The sequence below is a fragment of the Temnothorax curvispinosus genome, unplaced genomic scaffold (genome assembly GCF_003070985.1).
Source record: "Temnothorax curvispinosus isolate PA1 unplaced genomic scaffold, ASM307098v1 QBEX01011168.1, whole genome shotgun sequence".
In the NCBI taxonomy this organism is placed as follows: Eukaryota; Metazoa; Arthropoda; class Insecta; order Hymenoptera; family Formicidae; genus Temnothorax; species Temnothorax curvispinosus.
Window position 1 is genome coordinate 39,116 of NW_020220948.1, and position 21,737 is coordinate 60,852.

General features: G+C 39.2%; 4 protein-coding genes across 7 annotated transcripts in view; 1 reads left to right on the plus strand and 3 right to left on the minus strand.

Annotated features, from left to right (window-relative positions):
* Nucleotides 1-230: 230 nt before the first annotated feature.
* Nucleotides 231-3,122, minus strand: LOC112461211. The gene is made up of 4 exons (XM_025026366.1): nucleotides 2,958-3,122; nucleotides 2,615-2,798; nucleotides 2,340-2,505; nucleotides 231-834 (listed from the first exon to the last, which is right to left on the minus strand). Exons 1-4 carry the CDS (start codon nucleotides 3,120-3,122, stop codon nucleotides 678-680), a joined length of 672 nt encoding a protein of 223 aa, XP_024882134.1. The 3' UTR covers nucleotides 231-677.
* A 279-nt stretch (nucleotides 3,123-3,401) lies between these two features.
* Nucleotides 3,402-6,798, plus strand: LOC112461212. The gene is made up of 6 exons (XM_025026367.1): nucleotides 3,402-3,484; nucleotides 4,460-4,797; nucleotides 5,207-5,295; nucleotides 5,481-5,664; nucleotides 5,934-6,075; nucleotides 6,392-6,798. Exons 3-6 carry the CDS (start codon nucleotides 5,207-5,209, stop codon nucleotides 6,796-6,798), a joined length of 822 nt encoding a protein of 273 aa, XP_024882135.1. The 5' UTR covers nucleotides 3,402-3,484; nucleotides 4,460-4,797.
* Nucleotides 6,799-7,058: 260 nt separating this feature from the next.
* On the minus strand, nucleotides 7,059-16,837 carry LOC112461214 (post-GPI attachment to proteins factor 6). 3 transcript variants are annotated; one of them, XM_025026372.1, is made up of 6 exons: nucleotides 16,584-16,837; nucleotides 12,922-13,154; nucleotides 12,288-12,571; nucleotides 10,779-11,417; nucleotides 9,598-10,513; nucleotides 7,059-9,299 (listed from the first exon to the last, which is right to left on the minus strand). In XM_025026372.1, exons 2-6 carry the CDS (start codon nucleotides 13,101-13,103, stop codon nucleotides 9,137-9,139), a joined length of 2,184 nt encoding a protein of 727 aa, XP_024882140.1. In that variant the 5' UTR covers nucleotides 13,104-13,154; nucleotides 16,584-16,837; the 3' UTR covers nucleotides 7,059-9,136. The 3 variants fall into 3 exon arrangements, with proteins under 3 accessions (XP_024882140.1, XP_024882141.1, XP_024882142.1); XM_025026373.1 differs by lacking the exon at nucleotides 16,584-16,837 and adding an exon at nucleotides 16,104-16,290; XM_025026374.1 differs by lacking the exon at nucleotides 16,584-16,837 and adding an exon at nucleotides 13,760-14,643.
* Nucleotides 16,838-17,905: 1,068 nt separating this feature from the next.
* LOC112461215 (protein O-mannosyl-transferase 2) overlaps nucleotides 17,906-21,737 on the minus strand; it is a 4,951-nt gene continuing 1,119 nt past the window's right edge. For both annotated transcript variants that reach the window (XM_025026375.1, XM_025026376.1), the window contains exons 3-15: nucleotides 21,541-21,624; nucleotides 21,357-21,441; nucleotides 21,169-21,273; nucleotides 20,939-21,047; nucleotides 20,590-20,858; nucleotides 20,277-20,383; nucleotides 19,967-20,159; nucleotides 19,490-19,693; nucleotides 19,268-19,419; nucleotides 19,087-19,175; nucleotides 18,864-19,012; nucleotides 18,353-18,762; nucleotides 17,906-18,219 (exon numbers count right to left, since the gene is read on the minus strand). In XM_025026375.1, coding sequence (XP_024882143.1) covers nucleotides 18,114-18,219; nucleotides 18,353-18,762; nucleotides 18,864-19,012; nucleotides 19,087-19,175; nucleotides 19,268-19,419; nucleotides 19,490-19,693; nucleotides 19,967-20,159; nucleotides 20,277-20,383; nucleotides 20,590-20,858; nucleotides 20,939-21,047; nucleotides 21,169-21,273; nucleotides 21,357-21,441; nucleotides 21,541-21,624 — 2,062 coding nt within the window. In that variant the 3' untranslated portion in view covers nucleotides 17,906-18,113. The remainder of the gene's footprint in view (nucleotides 18,220-18,352; nucleotides 18,763-18,863; nucleotides 19,013-19,086; nucleotides 19,176-19,267; nucleotides 19,420-19,489; nucleotides 19,694-19,966; nucleotides 20,160-20,276; nucleotides 20,384-20,589; nucleotides 20,859-20,938; nucleotides 21,048-21,168; nucleotides 21,274-21,356; nucleotides 21,442-21,540; nucleotides 21,625-21,737) is intronic.

Consider the following 21,737-nt stretch of genomic DNA (forward strand, 5'->3'; position numbering starts at 1 on the left):
CTATGGTTATTTGAATTAATATTCATTACATTATAATCAGAATAAAATTGTATAAAATATTTAATTGAATAGCATACTTTTAAAATAATTTTAATTTAAATAAAAAATGATCACGTATATCTTATCTAAAGTTACTCTTCTTATTTTTTTTTTCAATTTTTTGAAAAAATTCGAATTTTTTTTACATCAGAAAAGGAACGCGCAGAAAAATCTTCTTAATTTTACTTGCGTTGTCACGAAGAAATCGAAATCGTTTGTTTTAAGCGAAATTGGTTGAGAATGACTTACGTGACACCAGACACGTGTTTGTCAAAATCGCAGTAATTTTCTAACGATTTGTGTAAAAGAAAAAGTGAAAGCGCGTCATCTAAATACGCGACGTGGTTTCTCTAAGCGCAACGAAATTTCACACCTCGTGCATCAGGATAATGAAGATCGGTCGTTTTGATGTACATAACTCGCTCGTCACACCGCGAGTGGTTTCAAAATTGAACGTGAGACAGATTCGTCGGGTCAGAGAGTGTTTTGCAAAAATTTCGCAAAGTCGTTCGCTGTTCGTTTCGCAGTAATAAAAGGATATGCGACTGTAAAAGGATACGCAAATGTCGCCTATTTCGCGATCGATAATACATTTACAATTTACAATTTACAATTGCAAAACGTCGAACGTCGCGACATCAAATTGTGCCGAATTGCCCCATCATACTTTTAAGAATTTTTGGCGACACAAAGCACTCCTTGTAAATGCGGCCGCAATCGTGATGCCCTTCTCGACCTACCTTAATAGCTTCCTGAATGACTGTGCCATTCGTGAATTCCTTAAACCACTTGTGACTGTTTAAAATATTTAAGATAAATATATGTGATTAAAATTTAATCTCTCATGTAATTAATTAAGATATTTCTGCATATATTTATAATAAAATTTTTAACATAATTTGATTCACAATAATCTTCATATTCAATTTTTCTTAATTGAATAATTAATATCTTTGTCATAAATTTTAATGTCGCTGAACGAAGCGTGATATATGAATGTAACTTTCGACGACCTTTCAGAAAAGAGACAAAATCTTTACTCTTTAATCGTTATTTAATTATTATTGTAGTGTATTTTATCGTCCGATAATAATATATTATGACATTAATTATCTCACTCTTGTTCTTACTTTCACATATTTGTTCAAGTTGGTCTTTATAATATTTCTTCCTCCAAATCTCACGATTACATATATTAACTTGAGTAAATCTTGATTAAATCTTATTAATATTAATGTTGTTAAGATTCACTAAATAAGCAAATAAAATTTCTCCATCCAAAATAATATAATTAGAGGAAAGTCCCCTATTATATGAGATAGACTCTTAATATGCGACAGCGAGGTTTCTGCTATACTAATAGGCCCTATCTGTTGGTTCCACCATGAACTTATTGCCTTTGGGGTAAAACCTATTTAGTGAAAAATTCATTGTTTGATCGTGCGTGTAGTCGTTGCAGAGAAAGAAATTGTGAAATTGGATGTTGTCAAGTTGTCATGGATATGAGTCTTTAAATCTTGTTTATTATATAATTAATAAATATTTGGCAATAAGTTCTGCATGCAGCGATAGAGTAAGGTCGTATTAATAGGAAAATACGGGATATGTTGAGTTGCTCAATTGTAGAGATTAGATTTGGTGATCGCGAAACCGCAAGGCGTGGTGCTCGTAACATGAAATACTCAGAGTACTCCTGGGTTGCTGGAGTATGAAAGTTATTGTATAGTAATAAAAGAAGAGAAAATACTATATTAACGTTAAGGGAAGGTTTATACGAATTTATAAGACTGTGCTGACCTTGATTTGAGAGGGAAGGGTGGAGGGGGAAGATTAGGTACAATATTGAGTATAAGTGGGTTTACGATTGTTGCAAATATGCTTCTCCATTACATTTGTCTTTCAAAAACTTTAAATAAAATTTTTTAATTGCAATATCATGTATTTTGCACTTTATTAGCGATTTCCCGGGGTCTCTCATATTAGGAGCACACTTTTGCGATTTTGCCGAAAGCTCATTTTTCACATTTTTCTAATTTTCAGCAAAATTAATATTTAAATTAAATTTTACATTTCAGCATCTTAAAGCTTATTAAATTCCCTTCAAAATGACCACTATATTTTTCAATTCTGCCCATAGACTTCCGACAATCACACAAAATAGATATGGTATCTCATAATCGGGTACTTTCCTCTATCTAATTCTGAATTAAATTAGTAAAAATCCCCAAAATAATATTTTTCTTATTAATAGTTGTTAATTATCTATTATTGTTAATTATAATATTAAAAGTTAGACGTACCTTGATAATCCATCGATAATCTTGTCGGTGCTCGTAGGGTTGTCGGACTGACTCGCCTCGGAAACGACGGAGCAAACAATGCGCTGGACACAGGGTGTGACGTACCGGTTGCTAAACACAATCTCGTTTATCGTATCTCCCATTTGCGACCATTGCGAGTCGAGACCTGGTAAAGAAATTCACATATAAATTTTGGATAATTCAAAAGTATTTATAATAAATTTTGTCATCTTAACGCAGACCAACGAGTAGAGATAAAAAGATAAAACTCGTACTTCGATACTGCATTCCTGGGCCTGGCTTCGAGAAGAGAGGCACCGCCAAAGAGAGGATGGCTGTTAACACGCCGGCAATTGACAACCCTCTCGTGTTAACGTTAAGCAGCGGTAATACCTCGCCAGTCTCGCTTACGTGATTCAACGGTATCGTGAAGAAGGGCACCGACACATCCCAAGTGATCTGGAAAATTTAGGAAGGATCTTTTAAAAGGCTAAACAAATTCTTCAGAAATGACTCGAGATCGAAAAGAATCACTCAATTAATGAGATTAATTTTGGGATTTACACACGCGTTTTAAAAATGTCCACGTTATCAACTTCGATTCGATCGTATACTCACTTCGACTTCTCCGCCTTTAGTGTCAAACGAGATGAGCTGCGATTTCTGACCGTTCGGCTTCGTGAATGTCCGCGTAGTGCCGTCGCCGATAACTCGCACGAAGAACAGCGCAAAAGGTAGAAGAATCAGAGTCAGGGCGGCCGAGTCTGTCGGTGTGGCCCTCATGTCCAAAATCTGTTTGAGAATAGTTGAGAATTGGAAATGAAATATTAACACTTTCTTTTTCAGATTCTCTATATCCTCGACTTTCTGCCGCCCGCGAAACAATGAGATGCATTTGTACTACTCGAGTTCTTTTCAACGTCGAGTGCAGCAGACCCCCACTAATTTGTCCCGTCCGTAACGAGTCTCGCTTGCCCTATCAGAACAGGAAATACCGATTTCTCGCGTTAGAATTAACGAACCCTGGACGGCGAAATCTACAATAATGTATTATTAATTGCTTTTACATTCCGGGAGTCGCTCTTACATTCTGTCGCGCACGGGCCTCGTCGCATTGAAGAAGTCAAGGAACCTAATCTAACCCGGTAATTATCCCCGCAATTATTAGCACGAGCGACCGTTTCTCGCGAATTATTATAAAAGCGTTTCACCCAGTGCAAAAAAGAACGCACGAAGGTGACGACAATATTAGAATTATGGACTCGGCCGGCCGTGGCTTTCGGCGAATTTCCTGGGGCACCGTCCAGAACGGACCTCTCGAACTCGAGTTGGGGGAGAGCGCGACACGCGACACGCGAGCTTCGCGAAAGGGAGCTTTGCTTCGATTCGCGCTCTATACCTAATAGCTTCCCCCCCCCCCCGTGCGACGTTCGGCGAACGCTCAGATGGAATTTCTTTTCCCAGAAATTTCACCGGAAAGACTCCGACGTATGATCTCGTGGCGTAAATCTGGTTACGTTCGCTTTCGCGGCTTTTTTGTTTTTTGCATTTATAGATCCTTGATCCTTTGTCCGTGATTCCTTGATTCACATCTCCGTGACTTTAAAAATCGGCGACACTTTTATGAATCTTATTTTGATATTTCTTCCCCATTCTCCCCTTTTGCTTTAAATAAAAATGTGCTTTCTTTTTAAAATTATTCCACAAATTTTACATAGATACTTCTTTAGTTCTTGTCGTTTGTTAGATAACTTTTATTTCTATCGAGTTATTCTATTTTCCTCGCGAAATTCGAATCTTCCGAAGCATAAGTTCCGTCGACATCATGTGCGTTTAATCGCACACATTAACAGTTATTAAAATTTAATTTTACCAAATTATTGATTGCACCATACCATACCTTCTTTAAAAATGTCAAAACCATGTAAACACAATTAGGCAGCTACAGGCCGTAATCACCCTCGAGGTTGCGCGCGTTTCGTAACATGGGAAGTCGTAACATAGCCAGAGGAGATCATCTCAGTCACGAGGTGCCGTAGGCCGGAGTCGCGAAATTTCCGTGTCAAAAGTCAGTGAACGTCTTAAAAGAGGACATTGTTGACAGCTGGCTATTATTTCAGCTTCGAGATTTCGAGTGACCGGCGATGGCGACGCGTCGCGCCGCGCCGTTGCAACCGTTGCAGAAAGACGGCCTTCTCCTCGCTCGCGATGACGAAGACGACGACGACGGGGAGACGTCATGCACCACGAAAATCTAACAATGAAAGCGAAACCAGGGCTTCAATTATCGTCCACAACTTGTCGTGTTCAGACGACCAAGGCGACTATATATGCCAGAAAGCAGGCATCGCGCAGTCAGTCCGTGACACTGAATCGCCATATCTCATTCTTAAAACTGACCTCGGGCTGAAGCTTCACGTTTTATCTTAGACAGTTTGCTTCACCCTTCTCACCGAAGGTATTTATTTCATCTACTTCGAATAATTTACGTTTATTAATTTACATTTATTATAAATTACGTATTCGTATTTGTGCGATACATGTCACAGCAAATAATTGTCTTGATTTACCGTAATACAATATTCGCACAGTGTCTTAAAAAATCTATAATATATTTCAAGAAATTTATATATTTATCCAAGTAATAAAACTACCGACTCAAACATTTAATTTTCGATAGTATTTAACGACTAATCTTTAGCTTGTCTATATATTTTATCATAGAACATTTTAGAGTACCAATAAATATTCGTCAAGATACGTAAATATTATTGTAAATGTAAATACATTTAATTATATATTTATTGATATATTAATATTAATATATTAATCATTAGTTTATTGTCTTTTCAATTTTTCTTTCTCAGATGACGTTTTGTATTTCGCGAAGTTTAACTGTGGCAATAAGCTGCTTCGCCATTCTGATCAATTGCAGTCCGAAGTTCGATGATGGAGGGTAAGTCTCATTTCAACGGTTAAATTAAATTTTGAATAATATTTCTTTCTGAACGCCGCAGAAGTGCAAAAAATACTCAAACGGCTTTCAAAAGAGACTTAAAAACTAAAAATTATTCAGATGTCAATTTTTTTATCGTTAAGACGTCCGTGTTATGTATCTGTCTTTGCATGATCTATCGATAGATTTGTGCCGAGCTCTATCAGCTACATGGAAAAGCAGGCAAAGGCGCAGGATCAAGTGGCCATGCCGTCGTCTCAGATTAAACAGCACAATGAACCATCGAAACGCGAATCCGAGACAAACGACATCGTGGATCGCGGCCAGGAGGCGCGATTTGGTTTCACCAATGTCGGAGGTACTGGGAGTGTAAGTATTGAATCGGATTTCTCTTCCTGTCTTTCTCGTATTCTATAAATATCTGCATTTTTACGACATATATAAGTGTCACGCTACTTCTCTTCTATCTCCTGTTTCAAAAAATGTTATAAAATTTACTTTAAAAACTTGCCGTAGAGCTTATATTTACTGTACTACTTCGTCGATGTCTAATTTTGACAGTAATTGGAATCAATTAATCGGCAACTCGTTGTGACGTAATTGAATTAAATTTGTGTAATCAATTAAATCCGGATCAGGGTTACGGAGTGTCACCTTATGCGCCGGCAAAGATAGATCTTGGCGGACTTCTCTTGGGAGCCATTATAGGCGTGGGATCGATCCTCATCATCCCAAAGCTGCTCTATATCCTGTCGGGCACTTATGGCGCGTACGCGAGAAGTAAGTGTTGTATCCGCTATAGATCTATATTCTATAATGTAATTTCTCGTCGAAATAATCATTTCCGCACTGTAAGCCATTGCAAACAGGGAATCTTTTAGAATATTATTTCACAGAACATGATTTTACAACTTTACAGATTTTTAATTCAAAACTTGATTACTAAATAAAAATTTGGAACAATTCGAAAAAGCAACATTCCTCCCTCTCTTTCATTTTCGTCGAGGAAAAATCTCCACAAGGAGTTTTTAGCATCTCGTGAATATTCCGCGCATCCGTGAATATGCAGCATTCGTATAAAATCAATTCAATGCAGGTGATGACAACGGCTTCACCCAGACCCTGACGAGGATTGACGATGTCCTGGCCCGTTACGGCATCGACACGACCTCATGCATGCAACGCGCGGTATGCACCTACTCGCAGCAGGCGGCTGCCGCGGCGGGTGACGAAAACGAGAACGAAAACAGGAACGATAAGGACGAGAAGACGACGTCCTTCGAGAAGATGGTGAACGCAGTTACCACCAACCAGGTGTTCCGCACGGCCATGCAAGGCACGGCGATCGAGGAGGCGGTGGAGACTGGTAGGAACGGCAGAAACTGCTCAAGATCGTATCCACATTGCGGCTTCTCGATGGAGACGATGCTATCGCTGCTGGCTAACGTCATCGCGACGGCAAACGCGCGCGTCACGACACCCACTGACTCCTCGTCATTGTAACACTTTGCTTATGTAATTTTGCTCTTCAGAAAAGGGCGATTATAATTTAAATAGCAAATTAAAGCAGAGGAGAAGAAAAAAAGCGCATAAAAAATGACAACTCATCGCTGTATCTTGCGTATACTCCATTCTATGAGATGAAGAAGTAGACAAGATAAGAATCCGTTACCATATTTAACTCATAATACCAAAATATGAAATTATTTATCACGAGCAGCGAAAGTCTCGATAGCTTTGGCGATATTTCAGTTCGACTCGTATAACGATAATTTCATCTTTATTTCGTAGAGAATTACATCTGTGTTTTGGGTGTCTGTGTACGTTTGTAAATTAACAAAAGTGAAATCCTTCTCGACAAAACCCCCGTGCACTCACGTGCGCTCAGCGTGACACACTCTTCTTTCTCTCTTCGGCTATATGTAGAAAATGTTATATAGTCTAAATGGCTTTCACGTTGAGGAAAATAGAATCGACTAGAGTCGCGATACGGTCGCGGCGCATCGCGCTTAACACGTGTCAACAATCAGTACAGGCACTGCCCGTGACGATGTTGTATTTACTTATATATGTATATGCGTTACTCTCCCTCGGACAACACAGCATGCATACACAGACGCGAGGATGAATCGAAAAGTAAAGACACGCCGGTTTCCTACTTATTTCGCTTTTCCGCTCTTGTCACGGTGCAAGGCAACTTGAAAAAAATGACTCCGCTTTGAGCATTATCTTCCTATCTAGACGTTATTATTGGCTAGAAAGTTAAAGCGCACAGTTAAAAGAGAGAACATTTGTGTGTGGATTATTTATAATATCTGGCAGGGGCGGAAATATTAGTGCAAAAGTTGAGACAACAGGTCCTAAATCTGTTTTTTAAAACATGTCCTGTAACATGTGCTTTACGTAGAAGAATATAATTTCTATATGTATGTACTATAGATATACGTTACTTGTCAGTTATAAAATATAAGAGACATGTATCTTTTTACTTTTTCATTCACTTTCGAGTATTATTCTTGGAGCAGGACGTTCGTGTGCGAGGTATTGATTCCTAGAAAAAAAGGGCTGGTTTCTTAAAATTACATTTCTATGCTCGTATTATCTTCATTAATATAGATGAAGATTAAATTATTTTCATGTTCAATAGAAAGATGAATTAAAATTTAAAGCCTTCTACATAAGAAAAGAGCAATGAGGAATGTATACTTGTTGAATATGGCATGCTCTTGTAAGAACGCATTTGTCGTCAAAATGATATCGAAAAAGGATGCTATCAGTACGCAGTAATTATAAATTAATAGTGTTACGATAGTGCTACAACAATAGTGCTATCATTAATAAAAGACTAAGGATAGCAGGAAACATTCGTATGAATAAAAGAGCACCATTCGCACGAAGATATTCTTGATTCTTTCATAACGTTTCCAACATTTTACGTATCTTAGAATTGGTCCTTACAAACAGGTCGCGACTGAATTAACAAAGTATAGCGATATATTCTATATTCGTGCGATCAATAAATTTCTCGGAATGTCAAAGTGCATTTCGAAAATGCTTCGCGGAATAATAAACAACTTTATAAAATCCAACATCAATTTCAGCAATAATTATGATAATTATTCTCTTCCGATATTTTCGTGACTCTCAAACTTCAATATTTACATTCAATATGGATTTAATTCTGTTGAAAGCTAAATGAAGAACAAAAACATCTTAAAGTCGATGTCACACTTTCTTCAGTTTCCTTAATGCTTATTAAAATGAGCAAAATTTCTTTCACGGGCGACTTACCTTGATGTAATACTGTCGTTAAATTTGCTTTATGTATCGCATCTTATTGCTAAATGTATCATTGATCGATCTCGCCGAGTTAATTCCGTCTTCGGAACACTCTCGTATCTATATACTGCCGATGCTTTTTAGAAGAATAATGTCTCTGATATACATATTTATAATATATGCGTAAGTGCCGAATTCGATCGATCGAACAACTTTTCTACGAAGCGAATCGCACGCATCTTTACGATAAAGCCGAGAAAGCTTCTTTATAAGTAAAAGAAGAATAATTTATGTTTTAATCGAAAGATTATAAATAATTCTTTCTTAAGATATCTTCAAGATATGGCAGTTTTCAAGATGTCTTTACGTAGAAGATGCTAATTAAAACCGGCGCTTGTGATTCCTTTCGTACAAAAATCGATTCGTCAATGATATCTATTTGTTTGTATTGTAATAATTTCCCTGATGTCTCTTTGGTTGCCTACTATCACATCTCTTAGCTTCTGATACTATCTCCGGTCTCCTCGAATCTCTCCTGGACGCATACGTCGTTCTTTGACCATCACTTCATGTACTTGCGCTTCGGAAGAAGTAAAATAACTCCTATTGCGACACAGATATGCCACATACTGTGAACGAGATAATAATTCCTGCGTGTTTGCAGGAACGCGTAACAAATGAGGCCCAGAAAGACGAGAAGAACTCCGGCTGGGAAGTAGATAGTCCTAGAAACAGAACAGAACATTTCGTGTTGCAATAAGGTTGCAATGAGGTAGGAAGAATATGAAATGCAATGAAAAATACAACTTATTCGGTTGCATATGAAAAGATTAAATTTTTTAACTTCATTATCTCAACGTTGCCTTATTATTTATTACAATATTCTACTCATTTCTATTTAACCGTTTCTACTATATAATTTAATTTTTACTTTATCAAGCAACCATTTTATTATGCAACATTTCTAAATTCTATTTTTATGATAAAAATTGATTTTTTCTCCTACATTCCTTTCTTTCTCACCTATACGGACGCGAGGGATATTTGATGGTGCGCCTTCTCCTGCATCTAAGTCCCCAGGACAGTCCAATCAAGGCGGAACCAGTGACGGCCGGTAGCAGGAATACCCAGAGCGCAGTGCGGTCCATCTCGGCGCCCATCGCCAGCACAATCGCTCCGGTTACCTGACAGAAAGCAGTCAATCGAGGCCCGAACGACGCCATCGCCACCAGAGTCACCCAGATAGCGAGCAGCGCGTTGAAAAAGTCGCAGAACTGCAGCACGCTCAACCGCATGATGCACACACTGTAGATCTCCTCCCCGGCCTCGCAGGCATGATAGAATGTGGAGAAAAACATGACCGCAAAGTAGGCAACCGCTTCGGTGAAGTACTCGCGTCGTATCGCCACGTAGATCGAGCCGAGGAAGGCGAAGTTACTGAACGTGAGGGCGAGCAGCTGCAGAAGTATGCCGCTGGTACTGAGAACGTACGTGTCGTCCGCACAGTCGAAACCGCGATAACCGCCGGTGCAGTGGCACGCCGAGAAGACGAAGCCGCCGCTCATATAATGCATGCACTTGCCATGACCACCGCAACGACCCTCGACGCACGGCGACGATGACACGACGCTCTCCACCCGGACGGCAGTGCAGCGCGACAGGCAGTCACAGCTCTCGCATGCAACATCGCCCTGCAGACAAGTGCGACCGCAGGAACAAGAGGTGGTGCTGCTGCTAATGTTGGCGCCGCTGTCAGCGCTGATCGTCTTCTTCTCCTCTTCTTCGGGACAGAAGACACGCAGGCTGACGTACCAAGTGCCCGCTTCGGGGAAAGGCACATGCACGTAAGCTGGCTCGGTCGCATTCACATACACGTCCGCCGTCGTGAGACCCTGCGCACGGACGCAGGCACCGCCCGAGGTAATGTTCAAGTAGTATCCTAATAAAGAAATCCAAAGAAACGGAGATGATGAGACGGTGGCCAAGAAATTAATCTTAGTAGATATAAATTTTGTATAGACTATGTGTGCCATTTTTTCTACAATTACATATTGAATCGCAAAACAAAGATTTGTTGTAAAATGAGATATCGCGCAAGCGACCGATTTAATTTTATGCTTAAACTTTGCTCATTGACTACTTCCTATTTTGATCCCGAAAGAAATTAATTTATTAGAGGCGATTTCTAGGACACGCGAACCAACCTAAGGAAACGCAGGCCACGAGGACGATGTTCTTCTTGTATTTCTCATCCACGTCGACCAGCTTAAAGCCCAGAGTGACCGTGCCGCCGACATCGTACACCCGGCCGATCTCGAAGCTAAGGACGGAGAGAGCGTCGGCGGTCACGTTGAAGGGCTGGGGCTTCGTGTCGTTGCCGCGCAGATGTTCGTAATCGAAGAGGAAGAATTCGGGGAAGGATTTTCTCGACAATACCACCGGCGTCACCTGATCGACCCCGATGTCCGTTTGACGACTCGTTGGCAGTTGCAGCGTCACGTTCGACGCGTTTCCCGATAGTAGACGAAGGGTCACATAGTGGAAATCGCCTGGGTAGGGCTTGAAAGAGAGTGACTTCTCCGTGGAGTTGAACAGGCTACCGGCGAGATTATCCTCTGCCGTGATGTGGACAGCAATGTTGCAGTCCTCGCCGCAGGACGATTTGAGAAACAGGCTCATTTCCTCGAGGCCGACGTCCGGCACAAGATACTGCACTATCGTCGTGTCAGAGGTCTCGTCTAGCTGTACCTTATACTTGATCTCAGGATCCACCAAGAACGTCGTAGCTGGCATCTCCACGAACATTTCGGCGTCCATCACGGTCTCACAGGACACGCTGATACCTACGAAACGGTAGTTTCGCGTTAAATCTTTAATAGCGCAGTGGAGATCGGCAAAATCCGGCTCCATTTCTTCAAGCTTCGGAAAAATATATAGCTACACACTTTTATTTATAAATACCGAAAAATAATTTACTTTCGAGAGAATACTTTTGCAGAAATATTTCTACTATTTCAGGAATATTTTCGTTATTAAAGAATTATACTAGTTTACAGTGCTTTTGCTCATGACCAACCAAAAAATTCCTACACATTTTGCAATAAATAGTATAAGTGCCAAAATTTCAGGAAAAGAAGTAACAATATAAAAATTAAAGAATACAACATTTTATGTTTGAAATAATTTATTTATAATTCAAAAAAGAAATATGAAAATGTTTTGTATGAGTCTTTTGCTTCTTGTAAGCTGCTGGGTTTCTTTTAGAAGAGATCAGTAATTACTCATCATGTTTTCATCGCACTGTCTTTGATAACGAGTCTCCATAACTGATATAAGCCTCTATAGTTTATAGTCAATCATTTCTATTGCCAATATGGTCTAAAATGTTTTAAATATATTTCAACTTACTTTAATATTACATACTTTTTATACTTTTTTGAAAAAAAAAATTTAATAAGATTTGGTGGATATTTCTTTCCTACAAATGTACATATGTTGTGGACCTATATCTTTAAAAATTTATGGTATTTATATTGATTGAGCAAAAACAAAATAAAAATTTGCAAACTAGTATTATTATATATCGAACTACAAAGATCACAAACGTTCATAATAAAATAAAATACACAAGCGCGGCCAATAACATAATTTTATTTTATCCCCGATTTTTTTATTCATTAAAGAAAGTATAATAATAAATTGTTTCCCTCTACCTTGCTGCTTGATCTTGCCTTCCTCAGGATCGGTCCAGGATCGGAAGGCGATCGCGTACCAGTCACCCGCTGACGGAGCCTCTATCTTGATCATGTATTGCTCGCCGTTGCTCTGCATCTCCAGGCTGTAATGTCGTCGACGATTCTTCGTCTCCATCAGCTTCGCGGCCACCTTCGAACCATCGGGAGAGACGAACGGCAAACTAGCGGACTTTAGATATAACGAGACGTTGACCGGTGAGCATCTACCTATCCCGCCAGTCTTCTCTTCTTTCGCCATGAATCTAAAGCGCGACAAAATATATATCTTCATGTACGAGGAACACAAAAAAAATTTAAATAAATAACAGAAAATTTTAGCTCAGCGAAAAACAAGTCGAGGGAATAAAGTGTTCATTGTTGTTCGTTATCATTGAATAATCTCTTTAGATTAGAACATATATATCGAACCAACTTAGAGATATAAATTTTTTAGGTCATTTTGAAAAGAACTAATGGCGATAAATAACATTTGTAGAAACTAATAAATAGAAAAGGACAAAATCTCTCGCTGCTGATACATCCTCGGACCGCATGCGTTAAACACAAGATCTCGAAGAATGTCCCACCGATTCTTTCTCGACCCGATACGTACTTGAAGGCGACCGCGACGGTACGCTCGGGTACATTGAAGTGGATGATCGAGATGTGACGATAGGCGTAATAATCCACTAAGATATTGCTCGGTTGTTGGGCGATCTTCTCTAACTTGCCGCACAGCCCCTGCTGGGCCGCAAGTGTCCATGCTAGCAGCACGGCTAAGGCGCTTTCTCGCATATTCCGACGTCTTGCTACATAAGGAAGGTGCCCGTCCGGTTCGACAAGATGCTACGAAAAAGAAGAAATGCAGCTTCGTATAACGAAGAAATACAAAATATACAGCGTGCGGTCAAAGGACAAATCCGCTAATTTCCTTTCTTATACGATTTAAGAACAAAAAATTTCTTAATTACGATAACTTATACATGACAATACACATTTGTGTATCAAATTAATGTTTTATGACAGAATTAACGTTGCGCAGAAAAACATTAATGTCAAGTGGATCACTCGCGTTTATTCTTCGTGTAAGGACGCTTTTTGAACATATGTGTTATGTGCAGGAATCAAATAACGCGTTATCAGTTCTTATCAGCGTCGAGTGCATGTTCGGCGAACGCGCAATATTACTTTCACAATTGATAAATAACGAGAACCAAGAGATTCGAAAATCACGCTAATATTAGAGACTATCTTCAACTATGATTTAGGCAGTTTCCTTGCTCGGTTTATGTTTTGTCGTTATTTTCACTATACGATCATTTCCGAGATCATTTCCCTAATCATATATTGTGACGTCTCGATGCACATGAATATCTCTCCATATCTATTTATTTCAAGATTCTAGGGCTTCAATAGCTATGATTCGTGATAATTCCATTTCCCTCACTTACATCCTCCTGGTGTTGAGCTTTCAATCAATAACTAGAGATAAAAAATGTGTTCTTGCGGTCTCTCTGCCTATAAATAAGAGTATTTTTCTCGTTATAGGTATTTCGCACCGCGCGCACGTGAAATAATTTCGATAGCTTCCTGAAAGAGACGCGTGATCTTCACGAGACTCGTGCAACCGTCACATAAATGGAGTCCACGGCATTTCATCGCGCTCGGAAGTGATCACATCCGACTGCCTTCTCGCGTCTGTGACGGATGAATTTTATATAACTCATTTAAAAGATTGAAGGAGCGGCAGATCTGTACGATATGCACCGTCAAGTAGGTCAGATTCCATCGTTAATTTACACTTCCTGCGGTCGGCAGCGCAAGAAGCAATAAGCTGCCCGCGTGCTTATCGTCGAAGAAACGCATGAATGGCGTTAATGTTGAGCGTCGCGAACGATTTCTTTCAACCCGTTGTTCCCGAGATCATTTTGCACTTCGTGCGTCGCGACCCCGCACGATAAATCCTTTCATTACGCGGAAAAGCTTAATCTGCGATTTAATTACCGTGAGTTATGTGACGGAAAATTAAAGTCACGAAGATTACGAAGAACTGCAGATTTAATTTGAATTTACACGAAAAATTCATTTTAATTTAGAGTTAATAAATTTATGTAAAAAAGTGAAAGAAAACAAAAGCTTTTTTCCTGTCCTTCGCCAGGACACGATCATCAATCGACGAATTATTTATTAAATGAGAAATAATTTAATTACCGCGCTACACGTGCGATATGAAAAATCATCTCGTTATTTGACGTAAAAAATTGACAAGATTTATAATGAGAAGTATTTAATTACCGCGCTAAATTTGCAATATGAAAAATTATCGCGCAATTTGACGTAAAAAAAAAATTGACAAGATATTTAATAAAAAAGCTACATAAATCATCTATATTCAATATAAAACTTTCGAACTTTGACATAATAAAAATGCGCGTATAACGTTCAGGGATAACGTTCAAGGAAATTAAATTTTTCTGTTGAAAATGTTGCGTGATTCATAATCGCTGTGCTCTGATAAGATTTATCGATGATTGCGGAACCGTACTGGGGCATTAGATCCGTTAAAGGGTTAAAGAAACCGCGATCGCGAAAAGGCAGTCGTGCATGTATCATGGATTAATTAACCAGAGCTATCCAGGGCTCGGTCAGCGAAAGCTAGTGAATAAAGAATAAATGAATAAAACATCGACAATTGATATTCGATATTCGATATCGCAAAAACGGGATCGAATATCTCCGCTTATCTATCCGTACATATATCCGTTTATCGTCGTTTCGGGGTGACGTGACTAACAATAAGTAATCTATAATTATACACTTACGTATAGAGAGCGACGTTATATATCATGACGGAAGGTCGAAGGTATATCTAAGCATCTTCGAACATCTTTGAATAACGTTAACAATTGAAGCAAATTTTGTTCCATTATTCTATCAATATAGCTACTGCTTAAAGAAAATTGGAACAATAAAAAAAATTAGAATTTTTAAAAATTAAATTAAAATAATACGAGTATTCGAATATAAAACATTAACGGAAATTGACGAAACTTTTCACTCTACTGTATAATATAATCTCTAATACTAATAATTAGAAATTAATTCTTCTATCTGCCTAAATATATGTTTTATTACTTTTTTAATCATAATTTTTATTTTACGATAAAAGCATTATCAAGATTATTTGTTTCGTATTTAGTATACATATTTCATTCAATAATCATAAGACAAGGTTGAATCCCGAGGTTAGAATAATTATAGCGTTTTTCTTTGGCAGAATTGGTGCGCACTCAGTGCACATTAAAGCCGTTGTACACAAATCAACGTAATGTGTATGTTTAATATAAACGGGTTAAGTCACGAAAGTCTTAATATTCTTTATTGTACTGTTTGATAAAATATGTATTGGCTATTTTATCAATTAAAATATTTGCATTATACTTTAAATATTAAAGATTAAATCAGTGTACAACGGCTTTAATGTGCACTAAGAGCGCACTAGTTCTGTCAATGAAAAACGCTATTAGTTATTCGAAGAAAATTCCAATAGAAAAGGAATTTAAAAAATTGACGGAATTTTTAACTCTATGAAATTTACTTCTCAATACTCAGAAGTATTGACTACGAAAGGAAAACTTATTAAAGTTCTTTTTCATATTGATTTGTTCATAATAAGCAAATAATCAATATTATTTATTTCGGTATATTTTATCTATGATCGTAAAATGAGATCGAATCTGGAGATTAGAATAGCACAAGTGGTTGAGCAGGAGTAATTAAAATTTCCAAACTTACCTTTTCAGCAAGCGCAATTGAATTTATTTAAAAAAACAATTTGCAAACGCAGACATGGATTACCACAGGCACATTTTTCTTTTTTCATTTATCATATCCTAGCAACGGCAATTGTGTGCGCGCGCGATTGTATACACAATGTTAAAGACAATCGCATGTTCGCTTCACTCCCCTCGAGTACGAGACGCTTTCGACGCGTTGACGCGACGCGTTGCGCAAGTCGTCGACGTCGTCGTCGCGACGCTCACGAGGTCGGCGAGGGGGAAGACAAGACGTCCGACGGTGAAAGCTCTCCACGTATAGAGACACCATCGAGTCATTCGAGTCTACCCGTGACGCGATCCCAGCTGCCAGCAACAAGTGCTTATAATATACGCACGAGCGAGACTGTGATCGCTCTATTTAAACGGAGTAGATGATATCTCTCGCGGCGAAGGCGAAGCTCGCTGATAATTTCGCGAGCGATTTCGTTATCCCTACCTATTTTCGCAAGCCCGCAATATGTCCGGCACGAGCGGCCGCCGACGCGCCACTGATTGCGGCATCCGCTGGTCCACCGCGACGCGACGCTCGGACCGGTGCCGGGCACCGACCGTCCGGATGACTATCTCGCGGCGGACCGCCGGCGCGGGGAAGCGCGCACTGATCGAGTTCGAGTATCCGAGAGCGCGTCTCGCTCTCGGCCCTGTCCCTGTCCCTCGGGCCTCGGTATCGTCGTCATCGGTACCGTCGGCGGCGGCGGTGGAAGCGGTGGAGGCGGTGGCGGCGGTGGTACGATACGCGTGCGTCCCCTCTTATCACTGGCAACGAAAGCTCGCGCGCGCGCGATAACGCGTGCTTACGAGCGCGAAGCTTTTAACTCGGCGAGTCAACCTCTTGCATGGCGCGCGCGGTTATCAAGCTCGAAGTTTTCCTGGAGGAATTTTTTAGCTCGAGGCTTTACAGGAGAAACCTTCGAGCTTGAAGCTTTCAAGCTCTCGATATTCTTTCCTTTTCCTTCACCGATCAATCTTTATCTAACGCCGAGCCTCCAAATTCCACTTGTTCCAGCACGATGCTCTCGAGCTTTTCAACCATGCGGATTCTTTTGATCGCGAAACTATCTTTCCGTAGCGAAAGCTCACATTTTACTAGCAAGGAACTCAGCATTGCCTGTCAATTGCCCACGCGTTTTCGTCATCGATAAAAACACACACGTGTATATGCACATACCCGTTCTCTTCAGCGTGACGTGTCGCTCTGATATATACGCCATTTCTTGGTGATCGCGCGTTCTATTGACCCGCATTATCTCCACGATAATTCTATGAGTGATTATATAACGACTGACATCCGGCTAAATTTTGGCGGATTACAATGATCATCTTGAAGGGGGGGTTTCAGAGATAAGTAGCCGAAGGTAGCGCATGTAGTGCATTCGAAAGTGAGCGTATGATGAAGGCTCATCCCGCGACAAATACGTCTATGTATATGTAGCCGTATTATCGTTATAATATATTACGATATAAACGAATGATATATTGCAGCAGAATGATGTTATCGCTAGGGCGGCAGACTGGGCATGGTATGAGCATGTCGCAAGACAAAATCCAGCGGCAATATAGGAAAACATAACGCATGGAGCGTAGTTTTTTCTTTAAGTATGGCATATTTTGTTTTTCGCGAAAACATTCTTGAAAGAAATCACAAAGGAAATCCGGTTTCTGACAGAATAACTATGGAATGGCTGAAACACTTAACAGCGATTGTTTTACTATTAAATCATTTTAATGTTGTACGAACAAATTGTAAAAAATATAAAACAAATATAAATTGCTATATATATATATATATATAGTTTGAATATATATAAAATATAAATAAGATGAGCATTTTCCAATATCTCAGTCATTGTTAAAGATGTAAGTTAGTATTCTTAGTAGTACATACAGTAGTGTAAAATATACTGCATTACTAATTATACCGCGAAACAAGTATATATACTTTCCGTTACGCTGAATAAATCAGGTTTCAAAATTCCCAAGATTCCATCCACCTTAAAGAATGCATCGAGCTGTCGGGATCCATGGCGGACGGACCGTCCATCCCATAAGCCAACGGCGAGAACAGATAAAAACTGCAATTTATATTTAATAAAAAATTTTCATCAAATATCTTTCAATGTAGCTTAATAAAAATTACATCCGATCGAAGATCCTTAAACTCCAAAAATTACGTCGACGTTGTAAGATTTGAGCGAAAGACTTTACCTGTATACAGTGCCGGAGATTACGATTCCCAGAACAACATGATAAATCGTATTTCCCACTTTGCCGGGTAGCAGCAGTAGAAGGCTCTCAATGATGTGATTCAACGTAATCCCGGTCAACATGGAACTGTATAATAGCGCTGGGAAGTAATGATGAAAGTACAGCACCCTGGTCATCGCCCAGAAAGGCGCGTAATGCAGTATCCATCCGAGGAAGAGCCACTTGCCGGCGTGCGTTATCTTTCTTCGCTGCTCCATCATGACGGCATCATCGATACAGCCTCGTTGTTCGCGCACAGAAGCGTGAACGTAAAGAATTATGAATATTACGAGGAAGACTATGTTTCCCCACCAAATAATGGGATTGCCGAGTAAATATATCCTTTGATTATTCCCGGAGAAGAATTGTCCCTGCAGAGAAAAACAGTGGTTTCTTTCAGGATTTGCCCCGTCAGCCCGCCATAGCAATGACATTACTTTAGCGAATAATAATGTAAAAATTGATCGTTTACCCTGTAGTTTATAGGCCACTGCCACGGTCGCGAGGACACCTCTCCTTCTTTTACTTTTAGATCTGAATTGCCTTGCAACATCACGGCATGTGACTCCAAGAATCTGTCGAGGAATCCTGGCGCGTATACTCGGAAACTGACGTTTGGTACTAATAAAAATGGACAGTGTTATAATCGCCTTAATTGTTATCGATAAATTCAACGGTTTATGTCGCTCACTTACATTTGGCGTATTGATTATCCTCGACGTTCCATAACCCATTTTTATCTCTCATGTTAGGGTTGCAGGAAACCTCTTGTTGGCTGTACCCCCTACACAAATTAAAAATTTATCGTACAACGGAAAGTTGGTTTTACGCGAGCTACGAAAGAATTAAATTTATGTAATTTCTATCAATACTAACCATTTCGGCAATGTTTTGCCGCTGCACGTTAGCACGCAATGATGAAGGTAATGCACAAACTTTAATTTACTTGTCACTGTCTCCACCACGTCGCCATCTCTTCCATTCGTTATCAATATTTTCCAAACGTCGTTAGCATCGCCCGTACCATTCTGATGAACAAAAAAAAAACATTTCATGAAAAAATTAACGCCAGTCAGAATCACGTTGAAATCACCTTACCTCTCCGTACCCAGTGACTTGGTAGTGCTTCTTCGATATCGGCGCGATCTCTTTGTGTGAATGTAAATTCCGTCTCGTCGTAATGTGCTCCAGACGCACGAGGTCGCCGTGTTTAACTAATTCCGGCTCTGGCGGTATGACGTCTGTGTCGAATTTCTTCACCAGCCATAGATTGTTATCATCCTTATGAGAATAGGTCGTAATCTGTAATACGTCAGATACGTTAATTAACAATAGAGGAACTTCGTTTTACTCATTGTTGCCCACTATTGTCGCCCACTCAAATCATTATTCTATTATTATACGTATTTTTCGCTTTTTTTCTCGATTAAAATAAGATATGCATCATATCATTTATTTCAATATAGCTGACATCAATTTATCAATCTATGTATTCTATCTAAATTCACTTTATATTTATATTTTACTCTTTAATTCTATCTTGTGTTAAATATAAGTATTCGTATGTATAACAACCTGTTGCTGCCTAGCGCCAACTCCCTCGGGATATAAATGCCAGTGGGAATGCAAGTAACCACCGCCTGTGCGATGATTTTTTAATGTGACAGTGGCACCATACGCCAATTGTCGCGGCATCGTCGCGTTATATAAAGAATTTCCGCGTAATAACGATTGAAACTCGGAACTGTAGAAGCCGTCGCCACTTCCGCTAAGTAAAACCATAACGTCCATTTGTAAATTAAATATTAGCAGAAGATATTTGACATTAATAGAAATAGGCTATTAAAAAATTGCATGTCCTATATGTCAATGCAATAATTCTTACCTCTTATTTAAAACGGAAAGATGAATATAAAAAAATAGCATGTAAAGTAAAACCGGTAATAGGATGAGGCAAAAGCACCTTGCTAACAAATGTTTCCCCACATAAGACTGTAAAAAACAAAATTGAAATCGTCCTTTGGAAATTCAATTGTCCATTCGGTCTGTTACTAATTATTAAATTAATAGCATCACAAACTCATTAACTGGTTCGTTAATCACTAACATTATTAATGTCAATTAATAAAAATGCGAAATTTGCACTACTCGCAACGTTAAAAGTCTCGATATCAAGTTCTTATTATTAAACTACTCACAATAGGCTTGGACAGATCACCCAATTCTCGCCAGAGCTCGTATGCGGTGTAAAGACCCACGAGTAAAACGACAAAGAGCCCGACAAATTTCACGCTAATCGTACATGCAAGCGAGGCTCCGGTGAACGACAACCAGGACCACCAGGGTCGCGTGAATGGACGATCTCGGAGTGACGATACACGTGCCATGCCCCACGTCGCACACATCATAAAACATAACAATATGGGATCCAGTAGAATATATTGATTCAACGTCAACAATCCTACATCTGCAACATGTAAAACGAGTCGTTTCGTTGATCTTCAAAAAATTTAGGATTATCTATAATCATAAAAATGTTATAATTACCGCACAAAATGAGGAAGGCAGCAAGCGTAGAGGCGCGAATCGACTTGGTAAGATCCCATACAATAAGATACGACAGAGGGACAGTGGTTGCGCCCAAAATTGTACAGAACTAAGACGGGAAATATTTTTGATTAACTTTTTGCAACTTTAATGATATCATTCAATTTTGTAAATTATTTGATAGGTCTCGTTTTTTCAATTTTAATTAAAAAAGAGCTCAATTAACTTACAATTCTCATGCCGATGTAATTGACATTCTCAAATTTATCCCCTGGTTTTTCAAAAGCAAACGTCCCATCATAGCCAGTCATATATCCGGACAAAGCAATGAGCATCTAAAACAGAATATAAAATATTTTTCAGTCTCATGACAGTTGAGTTTTCTACCTAGATAGAATTCTCTCTCTGAGAAACCTACCTTTCCCAAAGGTGGATGCACGTCAAAGAAGAACGTCCTGTTTATGTACCAACTGCCCATTTTGCCGAAATGTGTTTCGTCCCAACTAAAAGCCAACAATTTCTGAGAACTTCCCCTTTAAAGAAAGTTAACAAAGCTTAAATAATATTGATAGGATCTTTGATCCTATCTTGATCTCTCTTACCATACATGCTGGGGTTCCCTGACTCTGTAAAATCTAGTGATCAAAGTAAACGTAGTTATACCTCCGAACATAAGCCACCAGTCCCTATAAATATAAAAACAGACTGTATAATCATCTTATGTATTTCACGTTAATCTGTCACATTACAGAATATTTTCACATATTTTCAATAATCATTATATATATATATATATATA